General features: G+C 36.2%; 1 protein-coding gene across 7 annotated transcripts in view; it reads left to right on the top strand.

Annotated features, from left to right (window-relative positions):
- Positions 1-759: 759 nt before the first annotated feature.
- The window catches only part of gab1 (GRB2-associated binding protein 1), a 73,951-nt gene continuing 56,852 nt past the window's right edge, over positions 760-17,858 (top strand). Inside the window, exons 1-2 of one of the 7 annotated variants that reach the window (XM_026204481.1) lie at positions 760-1,370; positions 1,460-1,581. In XM_026204481.1, the coding sequence (XP_026060266.1) occupies positions 1,504-1,581 (78 nt within the window). In that variant the 5' untranslated portion in view covers positions 760-1,370; positions 1,460-1,503. Of the gene's footprint in view, positions 1,371-1,459; positions 1,582-15,878; positions 16,783-17,858 lie in introns of those variants that run through there. The other 6 variants (XM_026204471.1, XM_026204472.1, XM_026204470.1 and 3 more) reach the window with 6 other exon arrangements.

The following is a 17,858-nucleotide window of genomic DNA, read 5'->3' as shown; positions in this document are numbered from 1 at the left end:
CAATTTTTATAAATATGTAGGCCTGTGTAAAGTTAACTCCTGTATAAAAAAACTCAGCTAGCTATTAAAAGACAGCATCATTAATTTGGACAATTCTGTTAGGTAAGTGCAGTCTGTATCAAGACGTTCGCTTAAACATACTATGCTTTAATTGAAAGTCTCTTTTGGACTCTTTTCTGCGATTCGGTTCTTTCAAACAGTTCATTTAAAGATTCATTTCAGAAACAGTGATTCTTTTACGTACTGACGTAAATACGTCATCATGTGTTGAATTGTACATGCTCTAAAACGTTTAATGAAGCCAAATCTAGACACGCCTGGCTTTTCTTTTACTTTTGGGGCTTTATTAATGGGTGGTGTTTACTGCAAAGTTCACGTCAGCTTATTGCAGTATGATTCAACACACAAAAATATAAACGTATATATACATATATAAAAATTATTTAGTGCCTAAATATATTTTGCTGTCACATTTAACCACACAAACATTCGTTTAGGTTAAAAAAAAAAGGTTTTGGCAGACAATTTACTAGTTATAGAAAATGGTATTCTACAAAATATTTATTGTAATAATCTTATAAACCGACTGTGACTGTTTTACAAATCCTACAGATTGAGTTTGAGAAGCGGCTCAGTCGAATCATTAAAAAGATTAGACGCAAAAGAACAGCACTACTTTATTGTCGCAGTCTTAATCCGGACTCAAGCTAGTTTTATTTGGGACGTGGTTGAGACATTTGTTTATGTCTCAGCGTTCTGTCCTCCGTCCCAGCGTTTTCCCTCTTCACGGGGCAACACTCCAAGACTACATTTCCCATGATGTAATGCTCTTTATTCTCCGTCTTGACCGACTTCTCCCTGCCTCCATAGGCCAGAGGAGGCTGAGTTTAGGGAAAGTATCGACGTTTATGCTTGTCAATCAGCAAGGAGCCGTGGGGAGTGAAACTGGAGGGAAGGTCGACGATCGGAACGGATTTATTTTCTAGTCCAAGAAAGCACATCAGCGCTAATGCGACCATAATGTTTTGGAAAAATAAGGAAAAACTGTATATATTTTCAAGAAAACTGTTTTGGTTTACTTTGAAGTAAGGTTATCAAGCAAAGCTTTCACTACGCCGAACTTGGCGAGTATCACTCGCTGCCTCGTTGCATTTCAGCTGGAAACAACAACAACAACAAAACAGCGGATTATTTACACCGATAAAGTGTGTAAACTAAAAGAAGGCTCAACTTCAGACGGATATTGCTGTGCTTGAACATACGGTGTTTGATATATTCCTTTCGCCAGAAGAGAGGACTTCATCCAGAGGAGTTTGTGTCGCTGTCGGGAAGCTCTTCCCGTGTGGACGTGCTGGAAACCGAGAGTGACGGTATTTTTGTTTGTTTTAACAAACGCACTAAAAACACTTGGGCGCAACTTCCACCTCAAATTGTGGGACTTTGCTTTCATGTGTTGCAGGTTGAAACACGAAACTTAAAGCGCTTATTTTCCTGGAAGGTTAGATGAAAATGAGCGGAGGAGAGGTGGTGTGCACGGGGTGGCTCAGAAAGTCTCCACCTGAAAAAAAGTTACGGCGTTATGTAAGTACCGTTTTAATCTTATTCAAATGCACTGACAGTGTTGTAACCGCAGGACTGTTGGAGCGAGATTCATGCAAATTTAGAGTACGATTTCCAACAACCGCATGTCAATCACTGCTCCCGATCTTTCTGTTGAGGCTTTTTTTTGCGTTCAAAAATGCTGACGATCTAGGAATAGTTTGAAAACGGGATCATTTCCTAAAAACGCGTGGGAGAGTGTATGAACGTTGTCTGTGTGTTCATAACACTGAAATGGTTTGGAAATTCGCATGTGCAAAATCCTTATTTGTGGGGTCTTGATCTGTTCTGTAGGACACACCTACCGGTGTTAGAGAGAACTTTTGTTTGTTTCTTAAAGGAGCATTAAGTATAAAAAAAAATTCTGGTTAAAAGATTTACTCAAATTAAGAGCATTTTTTTTGAGAAATATCAGTTAATAATGTGCACTATGAGACCCCTCGCATGCCAGTTTTGTATAAAAGGCAGTTTTCTTCTACATGGGGTGGGTCGCCCCCTCATGGGCGACGCCATGTTGACATCACATGACATAACTGTCCAAGGTACAAATAATAATTACAACAAAAATTACGTTTGCTTAATATAGCAAATTTAGCTAGAGTTTAGGGTGTAAACATACAAGTAGGCCTGCATATAAATAGTTACAAGCACAAACAGAACACAAGGACGGTCACAGAACTTGTGGTATTCTGGTCAGTGAGGTGCAGCAGAATTGAATCCAAGAATGTCCATGAGTGGACGCATGTACTATGAGATGGGGAAACATATACAAAAAAAAAGAACAAAACAAAGTGTAAGAAACAGAACAAACTTCATGAATCTATTGCAATAGGAGTCAGTTCAAGTCCAAAGTGTCTAGTACAGTTGGAAATTATAAGAGCCAAATGTGCATTTACCTTAGTGATGCTTATTGTTTTAATGGTGTGTGGCTTGACCCAAAGACACCAGTATCATACATCTAAATCTAAACGTTTATGTTCAGTTTACTTGTGCAAAAGTTGCTAGCAACATTGTTTTATGCAAGAAAGGTACAATTTGTTTGCAGTAGGCATTGCTCTTTTGAAATCTAATGACAACTTTTAAGTGTGGCTCAAGCCGAAAGCTATTGTTTATCTGCATCAAGGTTTCAGAAGACAGTGCTGATATGGATGGATTAAAATGCAATTAAATTTAATGATATAATTTGCACTGCTTGCACCAATGATTATTAAACTGAAGGCTGGTTCCTTGATCCGTGTATTTTGAGTGTTTCGTATTAAATATACTGTCACCTTAAATTTGCAAGGATTTCAAGGTTTTTCAAATATTTCACCTAATCATATGAAATGCCTTTGTTTGCTGCTACTTTAGTTGCCAAGACAACCCTGAACACTTAACTCTCCATTCTGTCTGCACAGGATGACTCAATGCATTTAGTCATTCACACATCGTATTTGTACCGTGGGGTCTTCCCTTCCTCTTAGTGGTAATATACACCAATAATCCGTAATGAAATCACTCACTTACAGCTCTGCCTGCTGTCGAACCCCAACCAAACATGTTAGAAATCTCCTTCAGGCTCAAGTGATGCTTTTTTTTTATTGGATTCCTTTAATCTGGTGGAGCTCTATTAGAGACATTGCATTGGATTTATGTTTTATCTCATTGTGCAATCAACAAAACGGTTTAGACTCAAACAGCCAAGTGTTTGGCATATATTGCCATTGTTTAGAAGGAACATTCGAATGGCAATTATTTGGCCTTGTAGCTAATGCACAGGCTTGAGAGACTGGGTGTGATTTCACATGCTTTGAGCTTCCAGAGTAAACGGTAGTGTGTTGAATGTGATGAATGATATTTCATGGCTCCAAATCTAATTAAAAGGATTTCTGAGCTCATCCACACAATGCTATAATAAGATTAAATCCAAGAGAGAACAAGTGCTTTGTTGTAACACACAATGTTCTCAAGTAATTTTTTTTTAGATTTCCTCCTGCTTGAGACATGTTTGAGCAAAGTGATTGTGGAAAAAGCCTTTGTATTTGTTTAGTTGGTTTTTAGAGTGAGATGAGAATCTTCCTTTCCTTTATCCCTCCTTTCTTGTTGAGGTAAGTTTACAGTTTAGGTTTACTGTAAGTGTTGTCCTCAACATTAGTCTCAGGGTGTACTCACACTAGGCACGGTTGCCATGAACCGGGCCCGAGTACGATTGTCCCCCCTCCCCCTCTGGCCTGAACTCACATAGGGTTTCAGCATTCGTGCCGGAACACGCTTACGTCATTATGGTGCGACGGTTTCGGGATAAACAGGAAGAGTGGCGCTCTCTGAGTCCATCGCTCTGTTTTCTTTGTGGATAATTTTGTGTCGTTTGGTCCACGGTGGTCCACAGCCCTCTCACAGCCTGTTGTTAAACAGATGTGTCGCCTTAGTGGCGCGAAAATTTTCGCGTAATCGTGCTGCTCGTATGAGGAGGTTTGCAAGGTACCAGCTGAAGTGCAGCAAAGACTTTGCAGTTTTGAGTTTTTATGCGTTTTGTCCAGCTGTTCTTGTATGCTCTCATCTGCCCAAATTTCCAACAGGCATTGCACCTCTGCCGTAGACCAAAGCGACCCTTTCCCCGCCATGTTGGTTTTGGAGCGTCGCAAAACCGTGACGTCACGTGTCCTGTTCCGTGCTCCAGCACGGTTAGCGCTCACACTGCATGCGAACCGCACCCAAGTCCAACTGAACCGTGCTCTGGCCCACCTCTTCCAAGCGGGCCAGGGCTTTGGTGGTCAAAGCACTCGGGCACGGTTCAAACTGGTTAGTGTTAGTACACCCTCAGTCTGTTTTCTGGTGCATGAAACTGGAGTTGTCTCAGTGTTTCACATGTGGCTGATTAGGACCAGACTGTTTTTATTGGAGCCGGGTGGCTACTAAAATACTTCTCCTCAAGAGGAGCCCCATGCCAGGTGTGCGGGCCTATCGGTGATTCTATATCTGTTTTTGACCAGTGCATTGATCAACAATGATTTTAGATACATATTGCAATTTCTTGTACTGTGATTGCACTGAGAAACTTCAGATAACCCTGTCATTTTTATTTGCTTCAGAAGACTTGTAGACATCCTCCAAAAATGTGAGTTTTTATTTAATTTTATTTTTAAAAAATTGAGAAATTAATGTTTCTTGAGCAGCAAATCAGAATATAAGACGGATTTCTGAAGGATCATGTGACACTGATAAAAATGGCTGCCAAAAAATTCAGCTTTGCACAATAGAGAACATTTTTAATGTTGCTTAACAATAAAAAATTCTTTAGCAAATAAATGCAGACCTTGGCCAGCATAAAACTTCAAAAGCATTAAAAAATCATGCTGACCTCAAATGTTTGAACAGTAGTGTTTGTTGTTCTAAATCCATTGTTCATTATCCCTCATTCTGTTCCCTTTTATGTCTAAATTAAATGGAGCTCTTCTTGAGTCTTTAACGATCGTTTTTAGGTAGCTTATGTACTGTTCATGTTTGGAACACTTCTGAAAAAATCAGAAAGGACATGCGGCCAGGCAGCCTCAAAACAGGATCTTGTTTTATAATTAAAAAGATGACTATCATTTGCATCTGAACCAGCTGGGAATTTGAATGCTTTGAACATGTTATGAAATCATAACAGTGGAAATGACACAATCGCACTTTGTTGCATTATGAAAGATCTGAGATGGTGTCTAGCTTCTCACGAGAAGTTTTTGCATTTTATACTCTAAATTGTACCGTTATGAGGACTAAAAGGAAACCGTAGATCAGCAGAATTTTCAGAAAAATTCATTGCACATCTGAATCTTCTAGTGCTGCAAAGCATTTAGCGGCATAGGGTCAAAAGTCTGATGTTTTTTTGACGGTTTGGCAAAAGTTCAAGAGCAGAGCAGATCATTTGACTCGACTGTTTAAAGGAAATGTTCTTGATGGCTCAAAGAGCACAGTGCTTTTACAGAGGGTCGTCTCAGACAAGTAACTAACTACTATGAGAGAAGCATAATTAAAAAGGCTGCTTGAGTATAAAAAAAAAAAAGGAAAAAGTTTGTTTTTTTTGGCCTGTCCATGCGAGACATGTGACTGGTGGCATCAGAAGATCATAAGTTATTATTCCCCACAATAGCCACACCATGTTCCTCAAAATGGACTATGACATGAGTTAAAAATGTCCATTGCGGCTCATTTTTTTTTTTTTTTGTGTCTTAGCAATTTCCATTTGGCCTCATCCTCTCTTCATTGTAAACTTCTTCTTTCACACCCTTCTCATAATGCTTGGAGAGACTAATTGTGAAAGAGGCAAATTAAGTTGGGAACCCGTGAATGAATGAATAAATGAATGAATGAATGGTACGGGAAAGTAATGTGGCAACTCCGATTAAAGCCTGGAGTGTTAATGTTCACTTTGAGACGATTTAATCTCATATGATTTCTTATATGGAGCTCATTTGGATACATGCTTACCATAATTTTCGGACTATAAGTCGCACCTAAGTATAAGTCGCATCAGTCCAAAAATACGTCATGATGAAGAAAAAAACCTATATAAGTCGCACTGGACTATAAGTTGCATTTATTTAGAACCAAGAACCAAGAGAAAAAAATTTTCAGGGGTAGACTAGAGGAGCACTGAGCAGCATAGAGTGCCCTCTCGTGGCTGGAGAAGGTAATGTTTTCTCTTTGTTCATTTCTCTTGGTTCATGTCAATTACATTTTTGATAAATAAGTTGCAGAACCAGCCAAACTATTAAAAAGAGTGCGGAATAGTCTTTATTTAGATTATAGTCCGGAAAATACAGTATGTATATTTCACTTTAAAGTTTAGTTTAAAATGATCTTTTGTGTTTTTAAAAACATAAAATTCACTTTTAAAGGATATGCGTATTTAATCAATTAAAACCAATCAAACGTTCTTGAAAATCAAAATGCCACTCCCTTTTATTTAGTAGCCAATCATTGTTAATATAACTTAAACCTACTGGCTAATTAAAAATATAGGGACTAGTGCTGTTAAATCGATTAATTGCGATGAGTCATTTGAAATGCTAGTGAATATGTTATTACATTATAATGTACATATTATTATTATTATTATTATTATTATTATTTATTTATTTATTTTTAAGAGTCAACATCAAGTGAGTGATTGATAATTTACAAGCTTGTCCAAATGTAGAATAAAAAAAAATGTAAATATGTAGGCTATACGTAGCACACATATATTCAGTCTTTAAATATGTATGTATTTATGTAAGTAAATGCATGTGTGTATTGATGGAGAGGTTGGCACATAACAGGGAAAGAGAGCCAGAGGGAAAAAATGCAGGAATCTAGACTTGTGCAGCTCAACCCATCTAATCAAGAACACACTCCACCCTTCTGTTTTAATGCAACTCAGCAAACCACTAGGTGCTCTAAGCATTTACAGAGTACTGTGAGCTAGCAAGCCATTAGCAGTGCTATACAATGGCTGCCCTCACTCACTGCCTACATCAGCTGTGTTGAATTCAGTTGGGTGCACAGAAAAACAAAAGAATAGTTCTTTATTTAGCAGTTGAATTATTTATTTTCATCAGGATTCATTAAATCTGCTTATGATGGGGAAACATAATCGTGCAACTTTTTGTTGAAACAAACATGCACAGAGAACAGAAACAAACAGTGTTTGTAGTTGGGGTTATCGGCTTAGTTAGGTGCTGGTGCAGACATTTTTTCTCATTTGTTTTCTCTGTCTCTCTCACTTTCTCCCCCTCCCCCTCTTTTTGCCGGTCTCTCTCCCACCCCGCCTGGTCATTTGTGGCCAGAGTAGTTCTGTCAGGTTTGAGAGGGGCCCTGGTAATGGATTGGCTCTATCAATTATTAAATGTAACAAATAAGAAAAAAAAAACACTTTTGCAATATTAATGTGCTTCACTCCTACCCAATTTAGCTTTTCAATATTGAAAATTATTGTCTGAAATTAAAAATTATGGACACACTGGGATGAAAACCAAAACTTTAAATGCTAATTTGGAATTAGCTTTTGTTTTAAATGACTTTGCTAAACAGAGATTATGTTGATTCTTTGACACTATTATTATGTGTATAAATTAATATTACACATAATTTGCCAAAAGAGCAGTATGTTTAGTAACAGAAGATTTTCTGCCTTGAAAGATGATTCCTCTTTTTGGTGCATTGCATTTGACGCTGCATTGAAAAGCCTCAAAGCAAGCAGACATTCTTTATTATTATGACTGACCAAGAGGGTGACTGTTGTATGATAAGTTTGGGATGGGGAAATGCAAATACACACTGAATACAAACTAGTTTGTTTGTATTTCTCTGCAAGAGTCTCACCACACATAGAGTGTTAGCATGGTCCAGTTAGCCCCTGCTGGTAGATGTCGAGTTTACATCAACTAGCAACAAAAAGCATTTTCTTTTCATTGACAACCATTCAAAGTATTCATGCAAAGTTTCAACCATTCAAAGTTGTGCATTCTGAGGTAAACTTGCTTTTTGAAAGCTGTAATGAAATGATTGCATTATAGAAGTAGTGCGCAGGGTTGGCCTTTGTTGACCTTTGATTCGGCCCACAGTTGCAAATAATAAGAAAGGTTGAAAAATACAAGGAAATAAATCAAGAATTAAAGGGATAGTTCACCCAAAAATGAAAATGCTGTCATTAAAGGGATAGTTCACCCAAAAATGATGTCATTAATGACTTGTTCCAAACCCGTAAGACCTCTGTTCATCTTCGGAACACAGTTTAAGATATTTTAGAATTAGTCCGAGAGCTTTTGTTCATGTCCAGAAAGGTAATAAAAACATCATCAAAGTAGTTAATGTGACATCAGAGGTTCAGTTAGAATTTGTTGAAGCATTGAAAATACATTTTGGTCCAAAAATAACAAAAACTATGACTTGATTCAGCATTGTCTTCTCATCCGGGGCTGTTATGAGCGCGTTCAAGTGTAGTGATATCCGGTTTGCGAACGAATCATTTGATTTAACCGGTTCTTCTTGAACCAGTTCACCAAATCTAATATCTCGGAGTAATTAATTTACTCAAACTGTACACTGACTGAACTGCTGTGAAGAGAGAACTGAAGATGAACCCTCAGCCGAGCCAGATAACGAACGAAAGATTGATTCGTTCTAGAGTTGTTTTCCGCAAATCGGTTCTCTTACGGACAGTTCAATTCAATAAACCGGTTGAAGAAAATGGTTCACTTGTTCTTTTGCGCTCGACTTAAAGACCTCATTGGCGATGACTGCCCTTGATTCAAGCCTTCGGTTTACCCGCGCTCATAACATTAGCACAGAATCAGTTCAGAATTAATCATCAAAAGAACCAGTTCGGTTCAGACGTGCTTCACACTGAATCACACATGCGCAGTTATCATATATGTGGACAAATGCGGAAGTAGCTTCGCGACAAACTTGACAACTAGAAAGAGATGCCGATCTTGCTTGTTTTACTCGAGCATACTTGGGGCATACACGCCAAACATGGGGTATTGCGTCTAGACCCGTGCGAGAGTGCGTCTGATCCATAGTCTGAATGTGTCTTTGCATTGACTTTGTATTTAATCTACTTCGCGCAAATCGCGTTAAATCCGTGATTTATCTTTCTGTTTGATTGATGGCCATCAGCAGTTGGGTAGAAGAAAACAAATTCCATCATTCCACGCTCCTTCTCAGCATCATCAAGCCATGCGATTGTTATTGTTTTGGTGGTAAACCCTCTAGTGGCAGGTCCTACAACCTGTACCTTTAAGTCATTTGTGGATTAATGCTTATTGGAGATGCGGACCGTTTCAAACGATTCAGTTCGATTTGGTGAACTGGCTCAAGAAGAACTGGTTAAATCCAATGATTCGTTTGCGAACCGGATATCACTGCACTTGAAGACAATGCAGAATAAAGTCGTAGTTTTTGTTATTTTTGGACCAAAATGTATTTTTGATGTTTCAACAAATCCTAACTGACCCACTGATGTCACATGGACTACTTTGATGAGGATTTTATTACCTTTCTGGACATGGACAGTATAACACACACACATTTTCAATGGAGAGACCGAAAGCTGTCAGACCAAATCTAAAATATCTTAAACTGTTCCGAAGATGAACGGAGGTCTTACGGGTTTGGAACGACATGAGGGTGAGTCATTAATGACATCATTTTCATTTTTGGGTGAACTTTCCCTTTAATGAAATGAAATGCGCTGTTTTCCACTAACTGGCTACCCGGGGGTGCCGAAGTACAACTGGGTAAACTGGCAGTGGGTGGGTTTCGCAAACAAGAACAGAGAACGACATTCCGGCTCGGAAAGCACATTTTCAAAGGAGAATAACTGACTGTAGCATTGTTTTTCAGATAAAGAAGTATGCTAACTTAGCATGTATCTTAAATACCTGTGTGGCGAATCAGCTCAAAGGGTATATACAAATAATCATTCATAACTAGTTATGATTAATTATAAATATTTAGATCCGCTGTAAGTATTTACTTGACCTCTCAGTGTCAACCGTCCGTCAACTCTAAGAATGTTACTTTCCTGTTTAAGGAAAATTACTTTTTTACTGTACAATACTACTCAGAGCATGTAGCAAAAATCTGCATGATTAGGGACTACTGTTATGAACAATCAATGAATAAGTGTGATACAGGTAAGACTTTATTAACTACAGAAACACTTAAACTAGTCTAACATACACACATATATGCGCACACACACACAAATACATTCATTACATCTGCAAACATATTATGGTATTTTTATGCTTTAGTAGAGTCAAACTTACATACAGCACCCTTAACCTTTAACTAACACATAAGAGCACTACTGAGAGGCTAACATGCTTGCCTGCTAACTATTGAATGTCAACTTTTGTTAAAATAAATGCATATACAACAAAAATTAGTATTTTGTTTTGAAATGGTTATGATATAGGTGAATCAAACTTTTGTGGAAGTTTTCAGTGGTTAAAGGAAGTTGTTTATATATCACCAAAGTCTAAAAACTCTAGTTTTACCCCATTCAGAAACATAATAGAAAATGTTTTAGACCTCAACAGCTGGAAAGATCCTGACATTTCGGCATCCATACAATCATGTCTCTGCATTCAAAGCGATCTGTGTGGTTTGCTCAGGCAGCTCTAGTGCCTTAGGTGAATGCAGATTCTCACGAGAGCATTACATTAGCATTGGATAAGCATTTGTTGCCCGGTTGATTTGATTTTATTGGCAGGATGGTGTGTGTTTTAGGATTCCTGTGGTGAGGGAACTGGCCTCAGCTGTCGTAACTCATTCACACAGTCTGCTCTCTAGAGGGCCTCCAAAGGCAGCCTCTGTCTGGGAGCAGGGATGGGGACCTGCCCCTTTAGCATACACACACACAAACACACACACACACACACACACACACACACAACCATACATTGTCTCTCCCTTTACTCTATGACCTTTCTATTTTTGCTGGGAAGCTCAAGAGTTTTTTATTATTCACCAGGGCTCCATCAGTTTGATCCAGAGCTTAGAAGTTTATATACAGACTATTTACATTCCTTATTGGTGGGAAACTATTTTGGAAACAGTGTTGCATTTGACTTTTCCTGTTGTTATTGTGTTAAACCACTTCCATAGTTAAGGCTGTGTGATTTTTGACAAACATCTTAATTTATGTTAATATTGTAATTTTATGTTTGTTTGTTTTTTTTCTTGAAATGAAATGTTTTATGAGTGGCAGCTGCATGCTAAAAACTTTATGTAGGTTACAAATCCAGAATAAGCTGAGAAATATGTTCCCATTTATTGCTGTGTCATGCATAATAAATTAGTGCTACCTAAATGGTCAGCTCCATATTCAACATCTTAGCAACATGAAAAACAAAACTGTTATTTAAATTAATGAATTACATGCAAAAAGTGAGTAATGTTAATGTCCCATGATCGTTTAGAAATCATTCTAATATGTTGATTTGCTGCTTAATTATTTGTCAAACATTATCAGTAAACAATTAATAAAGGTTCTTCTCATTTTTGTTAAAATGTGCTCCTTAATATTTTTTTGGCAGTCATATTTTTTTTTTTAGAATACTTTGATTTAATGGCTAGTGCATCACCATTTCTGCAAAAATATTAACCAGCAAAAGCTATTTTCAACATTGATAATTTAGGAAATGTTTCTTGAGCAGCAAATCAGATTTCTCAAGGGTCATTTGAGACAGAAGACTGGAGTAATGTCTGCTGAAAATTGTAACTAAATGTCATTTAAAAATATATTATGATGGAAAACCTAATTCAATATTATTGCTTGTTTTTACTGTATTTTGATTGCTTGGTGAGTGTTTTTTTTATTTTTTTGCTAAAATTAAAATGTGAATATTATGTTGTTCTTATATTATTTTATATAGAACAAGATAAAATAGTAGCTAAAAAGGCCAAGATTTTTCCTGCTAGCACCTACTGTATGTGTCTTGATCAGATTTTCAAGAAGTAGTTTTTTTTTCACAGTTTTTCCCTCTGTAGAGACCCGCTATAGTCATGTGCTGCTAGTGTTATCTGTAGTGTTTGTTTGAAGTGTTCAGTCATTGAGCATGACGAGCTTAGCTAATTATAACTGGCTGAAGTGCTCAGTGGCCCTTTGCTATCGATGCCTTAGACATCTGATTCATAACACGTTTGATTAGCTTTTATTCTTGTATGTGTCATCGTCTGCATATCTAGACTAGCGTTGTTTGGTCAGCTGATCACGAATTAGCCTAAGTGCTGAACTGCCAAAGAATATCCAGCAAAGAGAGGCTAACAGGAAAAGGCAGTTTGTAAACAGATGGGAGCTTTTATTTGCAGGGGATATTTGTTCAGTCTTGTTCTTTCCCATGCAGAGATTAGATAAGATGGAAATGGAAGTCTCACACTTTCATTTTCTCCTCTTTTTTTTTTTTCCCGTATAACATAACATGGTTTCAGTTTTTCAGATTTTTTTTCATTTGTTATTAATTATTTTTATAACTCTTTCTGTACTTTCAGAATGCCCTGCATGAGGCTTTATTTATTTATTTATTTATTTTGAAAGAATTTGATTAAATGGAAACACAGACTTGGCCCTGATTACAAGCCATATCGATTAGATTTGGTTTCCCTTAAGTAGGTGCTATGAATTTGTCAGCACCATTTAATGTACACTGTATACTTGCATATTTTACTTCAATGCATTACTTGTTGAATGGAATGCTCAAAACTACAGTATATTGTAAAATATTTTATCCAATATGTTATGATATTTCAAATTCTTTTAAAATCAGAAATATCTAGACAGAGCCAGTCAAGTCCTATGACATTCAAAAAATAGCCTGTTGAATACAACGTGCAGCCATTTCTACTCATAGTTATCCAAAAAATAAACTGGCTATGTATAGTTATATTGCACAAAACTAGCTTAGTACTTTTTTGACACATTTAGTATTGTTAAAGTCAGTCAGTTTATCACAAAAGTGCTGACTTGAGGTTACTACTCTTAGTTCATCCCCTTTAAATCACTAAGAAAAGCTAAACTCTAAACGATTAAGTCGACTCATTGTTTAGTCCATTCTTGGATGAATAGTTTTACTGAAAGAAGTTAGCAGCTGATGAAAAATGACGTTTTAGAGGGGAAGTGGAGCAGACGTTTCGTTCTAGAAGTTGGCAAATCTTGTGATGCAGACGTCTTGGGTGAGCCCAGTTTAAGAATAGATTTGAGCATTTTCTTTTTTGGAAGGTGCTATTTTAGGGCCGCAGTTCTTCCCCATAAACATACACCAACTACTGAAGATGGTACATGTGGTTTGTTCAAGGAATGTTTCGGGCTGAACTGTGTCTAAAATGACTGAACTGTATCTGTATCATGCGCTTTTTGTGCACAAGTTTTTGGATTTGTTTGCAGGTAAGACCCTCTAAATAACACTGCTGAGCTGAGTAATTTTGTGTTTCAGTTATTAATTATGGTAATAAAAATAATAATAATTATTATTTGTATTGTTAATAATAAGCTATTACAAAAGCCATTATTACCATTGATGTTCTTCTTAAATATTGATAATATAAATTAAGTATTATTTATATTTGATTAATAATTATTTAAATTATAAATATAATAATAATAATAATAATAATAATAATAATAATAATAACATCAATAATAATAATATAAACTATAACAATTATGTAATCAATAATATTAATTATTAATAGTAATATTAATAACATTATATATATAAATTCCTATAACTATTTTAGTTACGTTAAATTTTTTTAACTATAAATATTTTAATAATCACGATAGCTTTCTTATTATTGTTATTATTATAAAATGAACAACTAATTTATTCAATAATATTACTAATTAATAATAATAATAATAATAATAAATACACTTATAATATCTATTTTAGTAATGTTAAGTATGTGTAACTTAATATTTTAATGATTATGATAGTTATTATTATTATTATTATTTTAATATTATAATATAAACAACTCGTTTAGTCAATAATATTAATAGTAATATTACTTACATTATTAAAAAATATAATAACTTTTCTAGGGATGTTAAATGCTTGTAACTATTAATATTTAATACATATTGAAGATAATTATAATAGTTTTGTTTATAATTAAATATTATTATTATTATTATTATTATTATTAACATCATTAAAAGGTTGCAGTATAAAGGCAATTTTATTTAAGGCCAATCACTCAGTTTAAGGATATGTAATAATATACTTTATGAACATGTGGAAAATCATAGATTTACACTTTACAAGGTTTGTTTCAGAGCCTATTTGTTCCCCAAATTCCCATGATGCACAGGATTCTCAGTTTGTCAGGCTGCTCATCTGCCCCCTTGCGCTGTCTCTCAGTCTTTCTCCTGCTTTCTCTCCAGCTGCTCGTCTGCTCCTGACGTGTCGTTCTCTTGCAGACTGAGCTGCTTGACAGCAGCATGGCGACCATTTCCTGTGCTGCTGTGCTACCGCTGCTGATGGTTCCCAGATGGCTGAAGAAAGCCCTTTCACTCTCTTTCTCTTTTCTTTATTTGGAATAAAGCCTAGTTATGGGCTTGAGTACATTAAGAGGAGGTGTTGGAGAGAGAGCGAAATGAGTAGGCTGCAGGACCTGCGCTGGAAAACAGAGCCATGCGGGATTGAAGAATCAGTTTTGGCTATTGTAGTGACACTCCAGAATCACTGACAGACATAATAATAATAAAGTTACTGTAAAAGAAAACACGTGTTTTCACGTGATTCCTGCTTTACTTTTCACTGCATCCATGGCAAGAGGAATTTTATATTTGACTCCGTTTGAGTTAGCAGTCTAAGTGGAATCTGCAAAATATTGATGAGAAAAGTTTGTTTCGGTTACATTGTCTTTACCAGCTGTCCTCGTAAACAAACATACTAGTCGCTGTTGTTAATTAATGAAAGCATACTTTGTTTTTATGCTCAATATACATATCATCTTCCCTATACTAAAGTGTTACCTTTTTTTTATATTATTTTATATTTTAAATATAATATAATTTTTTATATTTTTATATCAAATGTTTGTTTAAAATATCAAAATGGTATTGGGAAGTTTTGGTTACAGTTTTTTGGTTACACTTGGTAACAAATTTTTTTTTTTTAATTTCGAATATTCATTGAATGAAGAGAAAAAAATCCACATTTGAATGCAAAAACAAATTTGAGTTGTGCGTCAGCCGTCAGGCAGCCTATCAGTGGCCCACGAAATGCAGCAACGATGTAAGAGTCAGAAAAGTAGCCTACTCTGTGATTTGGTTTTCGGTCTTTTGTATTAAACTATACATACATGCATTTATTATTATTATTTTTTATTATTATTGTTTAAGCAACTTTATTATAATATGGTTTAAAAACATTATTTTAAACATTATGCACTTTTTCTTCAAAGATAGTTATTTTATTATGCTATGAAGAAACGTGCGTAATATTTTGCGCGATACGCCCCCTTGTGGCCTACTTGTGGCTTTTTTTCCTCCTAACTGAAATTATGCCTTTTTAAATTCAAATATAATTAGAATTTTGATATTTAAGTAGAAAATTCGGATTGAACTAATAAGCAATAATGAACAATCTTACATATGACATTTTTAACATCAGTTAATTTATTATGAATGAATTAACGATAAACAACAGTATTTAAAAATGAAGATGAACCTAGATTAATAAAAATGTGACATTTTTTTTATACTTTATTCTACCTCATGTCTTTCCAAAACCCATAAGACTTTTATTTATATTTGAGACACAAATTAAGGTATTTCTAATGATACCTGAGATTTCTGTCCTTCCATTGAATATCCAAAATGTTGACACTTCAAAATGTTAATAAAGAGATTTATGTCAAAAAGTGTTTATGAATAACGTAGTCCAAGTCATCTGAAGAGACACAATTGCTTTGTATGATGAACAGGTTCTTATTCACATTTAACACACATACATGCAAGAGCAAATCAAATTTGGGAAATGGAAACTCAACTCTAATTGTAACAGAAACTCATTTGGTGGTAAGTAAATGATCACAGAACTTTCATTTTTGAGTAAACTAACTCTTTATCAAGTTGAAACTTATTGTAAACTGTTACCTATTTAATTTGGTTAAGACCATTTATGGTGTTTAAACATTAAAGAGGTGGACGAGGGGCTTCTCTCTGTCCCTGCTCAGGATCACAGTGGGCTACTGGTGTGTAGGAGGGGTCAGGCTGGAGACAAGCTGTGAAATGCCGCCGCCGCCCCGTGTAATTTCTCAGGTTACCGTGAGTCTGTTGGGGCCTGGCTCACATTGGACTTCCCTTCCCCCTCGTCGCGAGTGAGCTCTCAGCGACAGTCTGAGAGTGCTCTCTCTCCTGATTGCATTAGAAGGGCTGTTCAATGTGGCTTGATATCTCCAGCCTGGCATCGTGCCAACAGAGATAGTGTTCATGTGTATAGCTGTGAGAAGCAAAAAGACCTTCAATATACAGTACACAGGCTTGTTTCTGATGTGAACGTACGCCTCTGTCCTCTCCAGAAGGGCTGATTGGGCATGTCTTGTTTCTGGTCTTCATTTGATTCCTAATTATTAGTTAAGTAACCTTCATTATCCTTTTTTTCTTCCCCGAGAACTTTGGATTAAGATTTACTCCAGTAAATCTGCTCAGCTTTCAAGGTCAGTACGGGTTCCTTTCATTTCCTCATGGCACGTTTTGTTGATCTTACGGGCTTTGGAGAAAGACACCTGGTTTTCCCTGCAGACGAGTGGGTCTAGAGTTTCTGTTGTGGTCTCTATACGAGCAGGTGTTTTAACTCTGGAGTGTGTATGTGCTTGACTTTGGAACCTGGACCGTTCACTGGGTTATTATATTATCTGTTTGATGACGCGATTTGCATATATTCCCCACCCTATTTAAATTAGCATCTGCTGCATGTGTGAAAGCTTCAGTTTATTTGGTTTTGCTTTGCGTTCACCTATCTCAGCTTAATGGAAAAACTGTAAGTGAGCCATTTTGGAGAATGATTTTCTTAAAACATGTAGATACTGTGACGCTCCAATACAATATCAAAACATTAGTGTTTGTTTGAGGGCTCAAAACAGCAGTTGGCATGGGACCGTCTGTTTGACAAACTAATGGAAACCATTAGAGAGTGTTTGCAAAACCTGTTTGATGATGCCAGCTGCACAGAAATTATGCATTTTAACTTTTACTTCTGAGTTTTGTCCTTCAGAAATAACTTGAGTATTTTATTAAAGTTTGAATTAAATTTAGTTTCTCTTTATCTATTATATAAGTGCATGCTATTGATCTTATTACTGATTTATCCTTGCATGTTTTGCTTGGTTGTTCTGCTTTTTATTTATATTACATTGTAATTTTTCATCAAAATGCACCTAGGGCTGGGCGATATATCTAACGATATGATCATGCGCATCTAATCAGTAAAGCTGCTTCCGTGATCACAGCTAAAATCGCCATCACCTGCTTATAATTGGAGTGGCATTTAATAGACAGAGCCGTAGATCGCTGACAAGCTACGCAATATCACGTTCATTATCGAAGGCGATTCATCTGCGATAATGAACGTGATATTTACTTACTTTACTTATTTACTTGACTGATTAGATGCGCATGATCGTATCGTTAGATATATCGCCCAGCCATACATGCACCTTCTCTCTGGTGATGTGTGCTGGATGTAGAAAAAACTTCACCTTTTTCTTACAATCTACTGCAAACTTGCATTCAC

This window comes from Carassius auratus, chromosome 26 (assembly GCF_003368295.1).
Source record: "Carassius auratus strain Wakin chromosome 26, ASM336829v1, whole genome shotgun sequence".
Classification (NCBI taxonomy): Eukaryota; Metazoa; Chordata; class Actinopteri; order Cypriniformes; family Cyprinidae; genus Carassius; species Carassius auratus.
This window is presented reverse-complemented; position numbering and strand designations above follow the sequence as displayed.